Genomic DNA, 10,866 nt, shown 5'->3' with positions numbered 1-10,866 from the left:
GGTTGTTACAAGCTCGACCCATTCCTTAGTCTGAATGACTTCGTCTGTTACATGTATGACATTTGGTCACTTTCCATTCTCTGGTTCAAATCAAACCTTCTTGTGTCAGTATTTTCTTTTCAGTTCATGAATGAAGATTTTCAGTTTCATAAAAAATTAAATATTAAAATATTAAAAAAAAATTGAGAGATAATGATGTAATTAATTACAAATACAGAAAAGTAAATATGTAATCTGCCCAACATAAAATAAATTTTCTTCTACAAAGCTTTGACTTCAACTCATACTGGCCTCACGTTTCAATAGTTTTAAAGTATTTTGCCGCTAAGAAATGATGAGAGGAAAGAAATGGAATTTTAAGGAAAGTAAAAAAACAAAAGCCGACCAAAAATCAAAGCAGAGAAAAGACTTTTCACCCTTAATAATTCATCACTGGAAAAAAGATGACCACAATCCAGGTTGTCGCTATGTTCCAGTTGCCTTCTATCATAATTTTTTGGGTTCAAATTTCAAAATAGGTTTTATTATTTTCCATAATATTCTACAAGATTCCATATAAAAGCATACGATTTGGGCAGCGGGAACAAAGCTGCAACTTGGGTCTGCCACCAACAAAGAAGCAAGAGACAAATACAACAAGAGGAAACAATAATCACTTGACAAATATTAAATCATCGCAAATCACGATATACGTAACAAATGCACCATCCAAGATGAGGCAATGCTCTTTGCTGTGAAACAATGACTAGTTTTCCATTTAACAGATGAAAAATAAAGTGAACCCAGATACTGTCTTTGTATAGAGATTTCTGAGACACTCCAGAAGCATGTCATATGGAATTCATTATGTTGCGAGTGAAATCCACTACATTATGGATCCCATGATCAATTCCATGTCAAATGAGTTAAAACTTTTATCACCAATCAATGAAAAGTAAATGCCATTTGGTTAATCCAAGAGACCAGACTCCTGGTAGCTTTCGACAGCATCAACTAGAGTCTCTTCTAATGACCTGTATTTCAACCCCAACTGCTGCAATTTCTCTGAACTCAGCTTAGCAGCTTCATCTACCTCAGTAAAACTGCCAAATCATATTAACAGAATATTTTGTCAGGGTAGAAATATAAAAGCCAAAGTTCACTACTCAGGTAATAATGTGAAGGAGATTCCCAACACTCGATGAAAGTAGGCGAAAAATTGCAAGAGCTGCAACCCGGACCAGGTATGGAATAACTGGATACCCACATACTTGATCCAGATCTAATAAGTCTAACCCAATACACTTAAGAGCTAAACCAGCTGTGGTGGATTGAGTTCATCTAGGCCCAGCCAAGCCAAGGTTCATATTTTGAAATGCATTAAGTATAAAGATGGGAAGGTGAACCCAGATTGCACAATGGTCTAATGGCCCCTCTGGTACTTCTTTTACTACATGAAAGCAGACTTACATTTTTGGATAGCTATAGTTGGGGTATAAGCTCCTCAGCTTGTCAACCAGGTCCTTTGCTGAGGTCATGTGTGCTGTACAAATGTACCTCCCTTCTGCTTCATCCTTCTCGTATACCAGCAACAATGCTTCAGCTACATCGCGGACATCTACAATCCTCCGTGATCTGTTTTCCACAGACTCCGATCCATCTGTTTAGTCATGTTGGAAACATTAACTCAAAATAAAGATCCATTTCCAAGAAGGTAAAAAAGGAAAAGAAGACCTAGGGTCAGTTAGCTTAACAGGCAAACGATTCTAACAATGATGAAGGAAAGTTTCTCATAGGTAGATTCCTCTCTACATAAAAGCAGAGTTAAACTACTATACAATTCTAAGAGCAGTTCAGATCTCTGAGACAACACATCTAGAAGCCCGATGCTTGTCAATTTTACTAGTCCCAACCTGCAATCTATTTATGCCAAGTACATGAATATATAAGTTTAAAGACACGTGCATACTAAATATGAAAAGAAAAGACATAATTATGCTATAAAGAAAAAGTAGACCTTTCAAAATCCTGACAAGAGCCCGACTACTCGAATTTAGTGTAGACTGTAGCATTGGCCCAAAAACCAGAGTTGGGCAAACCGTTACTACATTGAGCCCACTTTGCTTTGCATATTCATAAGCCTCGCTTTCTGCTACAGTTTTGGAAAGACAATAGTAATTCTGGCACCAACATGAAAAGATAGATCTTAGTCTATGGAGAACAGAAAACCTTCCTATGCAGAAACAATCCCAAAATATTTAACATTAACAAGGAGAATCAATCAGAAGTTTTAAAAAATTTAATAATAATAAAATAAAACAAAATAAAAAAAGGAATTTCTAATCAATATGATAGTATCAGGTGAAACAAAAACAAAACATTTATTCCATTTTATTAGGTTGTGGAAGCACAACTTAAGGGACTGACGAGATATTTATGAACTATTTTCAGAAGACTTTGAGGTTGCAGGCAAATACAAAACTATGTCTCTCTTTTTACACATGGATGATGAGACTGAAGTAGTGAAATAGAGCTTAGCTAGTCTTTCGTAATGTCTTGTTAAAGATATAAGAAGACTTAATCATCTATTATTGACATTGCAGGCTATGCAGATAAAAGTTTGGCTAATTGAATTAATGAAAGCACCTTTGATATAATAGTCAGTTTACAGCCTAATAGACTTTCATTTCTTGTCCCATCTCATGCAAGGGTCAGCAATGGAGGACAAGTTTTTACAGCATGTTACCAAGGTGCATACAGTTGAACAAACCTTAGTAATGAGAAGTCTGAGGTGTCCATTCACCATCTTCATCAAAGTGCTGAATTTCAACCATGCAACATGCTGCTAGTTTGAATTGCTCCTCAAAAGTTCACATCCAAGCACTAATAACTTGCACTCCAAGAAAAAGAGTATTTAAAAGGTACCAGCTATGATGTATGGTCTAGAGTGTTAGGCTGTTAAAAAGAATCGTATAGATAAACTCAGTGTAGCAGAAATAAGGATGCTAAGATGGATGTGTGGCAAAACCAAAAAGGATAAGATAAAGAATGATCATATTAGAGTTGGTTTGGGAGTAGTTCCGATAAGTGATAAACTACGAGACAGTCGCTTGAGGTGGCATGATCATGATCAACAAAGGCCTGTAAATACTCCTGTATGGAGAAGTGATAAAATCCATATTGAAGGAACTAGAAGAGCTAGGGACAAACCTAGATAACCTTAAAAGAAGTAGTGAGAAAGGACACACATAGTTTAGGCCTTATATATAGCATGGCCTCAAACAGAGCTGATTGGAAGGCAAGAACCCAAGTAGTTGACCCCATTTAGTTGGGACAAGGCTTCTTGTTATTGTTGTTGTTGGTTCTACTGCATACTTGCTTGAGCTGCCACCAGATACAACCATCACAGAAGTGTCTATGTGGCTGATCTAACACTTTATTTGGGACACCATTCAGATGAGGGTGACACTGAACATGCCCCTATAGATGCCACAGTTCTCCACACCTATGGTGAATGAAAATAAAGACATTGATGACCAATACTATGACATAGAAATGTGGTAAAAATCACACATTTCTTGTCAGAGGAATGCTTTCAATTCAGGGAGAATTGATGTAGATCCAGGTTCAAGCAATGGTACATTCATAGGAAGAAGACATAGATAGCTGCAGCCAACTTTAAAAGATAGAGTCAACCTTCAAGCCCAGCAGTTCACTAATGTTTTATGCTTACTATGTCTTGCATACGACTTTTAAGCAGGATCTTACTATTTTCTTTCTATTTTTAACTGTTGCCATTAGAACTTATAACAACATAATAGTTTCGATGTCTGTAACAGTGACTATTTTAATTAACAAGAAAGAAGGACTTAAAGGAGGTAATGATGGTTTCCATTATTAAATATGTTGCTGCATCTGTGTGAGACAGTAGGAGTCAGTTTTGAATCTGGTTTGAAGCCAGACCAGCAATGAGGATTGGCTGGTTTTGGAATGAGAAACCGAATTCTTCTTGTATTTGATAGATCCCATCTTGCCTACTGTTTGGGAAACTTTCTTCTTTATATATTTCAATCTAACACTACTACCTTGCTGTTCAGCTGGCATTAATCACCAGATCAATGCGGCTGAACAGTGGTCGAAATTGTGAGACCTTCAGCAATTGATTCAGATCTGCGGCACCTTGGTTATTCGTTTATTCTGTTTTATTCTGTTCTCTGTTTAGCTATCCAGCAACATCTAACCTTCAGATTTGACCGTCAATCCGGAGGTTTCATCAATGCCATGAAGGAGAGCTCAATTGGAGTATGGTGGATTTATGTCTTGTAATTTGTTAGATGCTGTTATTCTCTATGTGCTCTTTAGTTGCTAATCCTCATGTAACTGTTGATCGGAGATCTGGGTTTGATGTATGTTTGAGGGTTTGACATACTTATGACTACAATAAACTGGGCAGAATTTGGGGCTATTCCAAACCCTAGATTGGGAGTTTTAAGTAGTGATGGTAGCTTGTTGGCCAAGAGCACAAGTCCTGTTGTGGGTAGGATAGTAATCGTGGTTGTTGCTGCCATTAACATACCTGTGATAATAAAAACATACAGCACAGACAGGGAGAGTTTCAGGAATTGCAGATCAAAAATGATGGAGACATCCAAGCATTTCACTTGCTCCGAATGTCTGAGTTATTCTTTAAAAACACCAGTTCAGTGAATCTGTCATATATTTCTCAATAGCTTACCTTGGTTTGCCTGCAGTATTCCTTGTCAGACCAGCACGTTTCATCCATAACCTGATTCTTTGGCCAGGATGGATTCATGGCAACAGCAGCTCCAGATGACACAACCACAACTTTTTTCACTTTTGTTTCAGAACATGCCTTGAGTACATTTAGAGTACCAGTAACAGCAGGTTCAATAAGTTCTGCCTACAAAAAATTATCTAAGTTATGACACAGAAAATGCATGTGCAAATCTCATGGAGACGGGTTCTTTTAGTAGGAAATCAATATTGCTCAACATCAGTTTTAATTCACTTTTCATTATGTGTCTTGTTAAGGACACAAGAAGGAAGAAAAGAGGGAAACAGATACTTGATGTGCCAGAGAAGAAATCATCATTGGCCTAAGAAATGAGGAAACCTGGAAGATGGTCCACAAAAACAAAGGACCACCTCATGCTACCTTTCTCTGGTCAACCAAAGAATGTCATGGCATAATAAGATAAATGATAGTTGCATTAGATTTGTTTTTCTTTAGGTTACATCCTATATAAGCAGCACATGTCTCATGCCTCAAGGACTAAGCTGCTGCTACTAGTGCTTATCTCAGGTGCATCAGGCTAGCTCCAAAGTATTTGAGACAAACACAAGTACAGATACAATGGAACACATTTGGACCAGCTGGCATACAGATTATGTTGATATAGCATCAAGGATGTATCTTTACCTCGGGATTCAGAACTTCTCCTTGGGGGACTGGGCTTGCAACATGAAATACTCCATCACATCCTGCAATGGCTGCATGAAGAGAGCTGTAGTCTAGCAAATCTGCCTTGACGAGCTGCAAGTTCTCCAAGGCATTATCTAGTTTCATCAAATGAGCATACTTCACATCCCCTGCAAGATTTTTCAGACTATCTTACTGGAAATTTCAGACATTTTAGCAGGGTCTCTGCTAAGAATTTATGCTGGATGCCTTCAGTGAACAAATTATCTTTATTTAAAAAACAAAAAAAAATTATTATAAATAAATAAATAAATAACCCCTTCATTATGTGGGATTTGTGAATCTATAACGCATAGGTTACATTCTAACCCCTTGTACCTGTGTGGACTGAAGAAAACGATGTGAAACTACAAAGCTTCAGGTGTGGGGATGCCGTCCACTAAATACTCTCAATGACATTTTCTGGAACACCTGTGGATCACATGATCCTAGACTCTATTTTACATTCATGAATCCAATATCTAGATGACCCAATTATCAGGGTGTGATCTTATCTGGTAGTTGACCAGGATGAATTTTGCAGGAACATATTCTCTCTTGCATCCCATTTGCCCCAAGTGATCATCTTTTGAGTGTCCCTGCTTTTCATTTTTATTCTTCATTCTATAACTTATATGGCCAAGATAACCTTTGAACACTTGGTAGTCATCTTTGGAGGTCAACTAAGTTCTAGTCCACCTCTAACTCTATTAATAGATTTGTCTTCTCTATCTGGAACTTAATTTATTAAGTATATGAGTGACATCTTTGTCCATGTTAAACTCATGTGGAAATTTATTAGGTCTGCTATCAGACTTGCTCTCAGTTTCAGCAGAACTGTGAACAGTTTTATCGCCCCTATATTTGTTACATTCCACCTACAAATCAGGTAGCAAATCAGAAAACACAGGTTATACTTAAACATCCATATAAGTTCATCTCTTCACACAAAGTATTTCAATCTAAGATACTGGCTTATTCCATTAAGACCTTTCAGGGAGAATTAGTGTAACCACATCGTTTCAAACCAAATTTTGCTTAATCCAATGAAGTTAATTGATTAACATGATAAATTTTTCCCCTCAAAATTATCAACAATTTGGTGTCATTTGGAAAGAAACTGAAAGAAAGAATAGGGATCAATATATGAAACCTGTCCACAACTGTTTATCCAAAGGATCATACATGACTTGTGCAATAAGATTCCTTCGAGACCCAGGAAAAAAAAGGCTCTGGTGATGGAAAAGCCAAAATTTTACAGTTGCCTTCTTGTTAAGCTAGTTGTGGATGGTGCCTATACCATGCACAAATCTTTTGAAATTATCCTCAACTCAGTTCTAACAATGAACTACCAAAATCTACAAGGATTCTCCCATCTGGCAGCATAGTCTACAAACCCAATTAAACTCTTATTAAAGGACACTTAAGCTTGAATTCGCTTAAAATTTAAATCAAAAGCCCATTGTAACTGGGAAAATGGAAGAATAAAGCCATGTTAAAACATGGTGTGCCCTAGAGCCATGGTGAACCATAAAACTATACATTTCGGTGTCCATCCCTGCCCTAAGAACTGTCTGGGTCTGCCAAATCATATCACTTTATGGCTGAAATTCAAGAAACAGAGTGGTGAGTTGGAGAGTTCAGGATCCACAGAGATGGTGCACTGGTCTGAGTTTTGGCATTACAAACACCTCAGATGGAGCCACCAACAAAACACTTGTTTGACAATACCTAATGTTTCCTAGAAAAACAGCACATTCCCTTTATCTACTATTTAAATTGATTAGAAAAAAAGAGCTTAACAAGACAAGTATGATAGGACCCTATTTGCCATGAGGCTGCTAAGGTGGAGCCAATCATGTCAAATTTCAATTCAAAAGGATTTCACAAAAGCAAAAAAAAAACTAGGTGTGTGTCTTTTTCTTGTCTGAATGTGTGTATTTTCTGAGGAAAAAAAATTAATCTTTGAGTAACAAAAGCACCACAACATTTTAAGTAAGCTCAATGTGACACTTGGTCCCAAAAGGCATTTCTCAACTAGTTAACAGCCTTGATGAGCACATCACCTCCAGTTGGCAAAGATAACCCCATCAAGACAGTCATCCAAGAGAACTTTTCCCTATACAATTCACAGTTAGTACCTGTTTTGTTGGACTTCATGTTAGGGAAAGAAAGAGTATGTACTGTTTACTGTGCTACTAATCCTGCCACCGTCCCTACATTCCTTAAATCAGAACCCGTAAAGGAAGAAGTTGTTTTTTTTTTTTTTTTTTTTTTTTTGCCTTTTTGGAACAGAAACAACCCAAATCATGTATGTGTAATCTGGTCTGTTTCTTATGCTTTTTAACTTTTGAAACAAACTGACGCTTCGGCGCAGTTTTTAGCGCACTTAGAAAAAACTTCACCCCCAAAAAAAAGAACGCTTCTCTTGAATCAGCAGAGGGGCATTCTTGTCTTCTTCACATCAAAACATAACTTCCTATTTTGAAACCCTAAAAACTCAAAGTTTCTTCCTTGTTTCATCCCATTTTTTTGTTACAGAAATGTTTTCTTTTTCCCGTGCAACCATTCGTGATTCAGCACCCGGAAACATTGAGACACAGTGAAAATAAATAGAAACAGCAACAACTATTTCTACCTTAGAAAAGGGAAACAAAACAGAAACTTTACCGTACAACCCCCAAATAAACTAGTTCGTCATCCCAAAGTTGCCACCAAGTGATCTAAGAAGTAGGGACATGATTTAGTTCTGGAAAATCGATTAAAGAATTACTGAAGGTTTTATTTTCCACTCTCTGGCTGTTGGTTGAATAACACAGGGATAGCATGCAGATCTCTACAGAAACAAATTCCAAACGTGTCCATGAACTCATCAGTCTATTCCATGAATTCATTATCAATTGCATCCAAGAAACATCAGTCAAAATTTACGTGATCAGCACAAAAACCAAACCTGTAGATTAAGGACTAGTCACACAAAAATTAACGCCAATGAGAATCTACAGGTTGGACGATGAAGGGTTATACTCTTTTATTTCTTCTAACAACTTTTAAGTTATAAAAAATTGACTTGGGTGAAGAACCTAAAGGAATTAAGGCATATAACTCATATGTCAACCCCCATTTTAAGAATGAAGCACAACCAAAAAAACTCATTATTATTTGATCAATGATTCAAATCAATCAAATAAAGAAACGAAACAATAAAGAGTAAAGAAATGGAGTGCCTTGAAATCTAGTAGCCAATGGACTTACCTGGTTCTCTAACCGTTCCATGGACTCTGTAGCCCTTAGAAAGAAGAAGCTTCACAAGCCACGATGCCACGTAGCCACCTGCACCAGTCACACAAACTCTTCCCCTCTCTGCCATTGACGATTAACCTGCAAAAATTTACAGAACCCAACTCCTTTCCCTTCGACACCAGCATCCCTGTTGTATTTGTATTATCTAATCTGAAAATGCTTTCAGAAAGAAAGCATGCCAAATGGCTATCTGATAAAAGTTGACTTCTGCGTAAGAAAGCGACTGAAGTGTTTATCTATTGCTGACCTCTTATATCTCTCGTTCTTCCCATCTCCGAGGTCCCCTCACCAAGAAAGCAAGAACCATGTACATGTTGATACTTAATGAATATCTTTTTTAACCAGAAAAGAAAATAAAAAAACAAAGCACGAACTCAGCTAAGATCTGACGTACCCAATTGTCTCATGGTAAAATCTGCAGATTAAAATTGCAAGCATGGAGCCATGCCCATCAGCAAACAGAAGCGAAATAGACAGGGAAAATCCCTCATTTGATGATTTTTTATTATCAAATGAGGGCTTGCATCATGCCTTTAATTCGAGATAATTTTTCACTTTTAACATTTTCCTTTGTTTTTTTACTTTTCATGAAATTTTTAGTCTCAAGTTTGATGCATATTCATAAAAAAATAGACAAAATAAGAAAAGAAAAAAAAAAAGGAGGTCTGATGCATATTTTTTTTATAGAATTTCCAAATGTATAGTTTTTTTTTTTTGGTAATCAAATGTATAGTGAACTTAAGAGAATAATGGTTAAATTCTAAATGTCCATATCCATTTGATTGTTGTAATATAACTAAATTTCATTTCATGATTGTAATTTTTTCGAAGAAAAAAAATTTCATGATTATACCATGTCAATCACACATAACACGGGTGTTCAACTTCTTTTATTTTTCTTGTGTTGATGGATGATAGATAAGTTGGTCATACTTGATGAGCACATTTATGGGTGAAATCTTAGGGCATAAAGCATGCATTTTATACACTTAGAATGGAGTTACCTTGAGTTTTATGTTGTTTTTGCAGATTTTAGGACTTTTCAAGATTTAAGCAAATATTTGGAGTTTTGGGCTTGAATCATGCTATTTTACACGTCAAGAAGTCCATTCAAATTTTCAAATGCGAAAATGGGCCTGATCTGGAGCTTGATGGGCTAGAGATGTGTGATTACGGGCCAACTCCGAAATATTGAAGAGATAAAGAAGGCAAATTTGATCTACGGCTGAGATTTTAAATCAAATCTACAGAGATATTATTGAGGGAGTCCATATGGAAAAGAGTCCTTGCATACCTCAATATCTTATTTTCTATTTGGGATTTGATTAAAGAAAGAAAAAGAGGAAAAAGAATTATATTCAAAAAGAAAAAGAGGAAAAATCCCGTTTTTGAATGCCTCTGTCCAGTTTCGATCAAACCCTTCATCGAATGGTCATCCGATGTCCGATCGTGCTGATTTTTGGAGGAGAGCTTCACGACTACTTAAAAATCAAATCCAACGGTGGAATTATGCATATGATTTCTCTAAGTCGGCGCGATTACTACGTCAAAACCCTAATTGGATGAGTCAGATAGAAACCCCGAGTTTTATTCAAATTCAGCCTGCTTCATATCTCATGTAAACTCTATAAAAGGAGAGCCTACTCCATCAAAGGAGAACATGTTCTAGAGCTTAGTAGAAGCATTATTTCTTCTCTCTTTAGTTTATTAAGGTTTTCTCTAGTTTTCTTTGCTTGCATTAGTGAGATTTAAATTTCTAGATTCAATGTTTTAAGTTTAATCTTTTTATGTAATGCAATTCAAGTTCAAGCTTCAAGTTCAAGTTTCAATTTTTTTAGATTCGTTTTTCTCTGGGTCTAGCAATTGCAGATTTAGATCATTCTAGATCTAGATCTGGTTGTTAGGGTTGGTTGAGATTCGAATCGTTTGTTCAATTCGCAAGTAAGTAACTTTCTTTATTAATCTTCTCTCCTCCCTCCATTCTCGCTTCTATCTACCCCTCCATATTCTTAATTTAGGATTTACTTTCAGCATTATTTATTGTTCTGCCTATTCATTCATAATCTCGGACCACATAACCGGAGCAAGCCTACAAATCGTGCCTC

General features: G+C 36.5%; 1 protein-coding gene across 2 annotated transcripts; it reads right to left on the bottom strand.

The window, feature by feature from the left end:
* Positions 1 to 689: 689 nt before the first annotated feature.
* LOC149014559 (cinnamoyl-CoA reductase 1-like) lies at positions 690 to 9,029 on the bottom strand. 2 transcript variants are annotated; one of them, XM_089156334.1, is made up of 7 exons: positions 9,009 to 9,029; positions 8,714 to 8,871; positions 5,420 to 5,589; positions 4,715 to 4,900; positions 1,997 to 2,159; positions 1,450 to 1,639; positions 690 to 1,082 (listed from the first exon to the last, which is right to left on the bottom strand). In XM_089156334.1, exons 2-7 carry the CDS (start codon positions 8,826 to 8,828, stop codon positions 950 to 952), a joined length of 957 nt encoding a protein of 318 aa, XP_089012460.1. In that variant the 5' UTR covers positions 8,829 to 8,871; positions 9,009 to 9,029; the 3' UTR covers positions 690 to 949. The 2 variants fall into 2 exon arrangements, with proteins under 2 accessions (XP_089012460.1, XP_089012459.1); XM_089156333.1 differs by lacking the exon at positions 9,009 to 9,029 and having other exon boundaries at positions 8,714 to 8,983.
* Positions 9,030 to 10,866: the final 1,837 nt, after the last annotated feature.

Source organism: Hakea prostrata, chromosome 5 (assembly GCF_041222555.1).
Source record: "Hakea prostrata isolate BN-2017 chromosome 5, UWA_Hpros_2, whole genome shotgun sequence".
Taxonomy (NCBI): domain Eukaryota; kingdom Viridiplantae; phylum Streptophyta; class Magnoliopsida; order Proteales; family Proteaceae; genus Hakea; species Hakea prostrata.
This window is presented reverse-complemented; position numbering and strand designations above follow the sequence as displayed.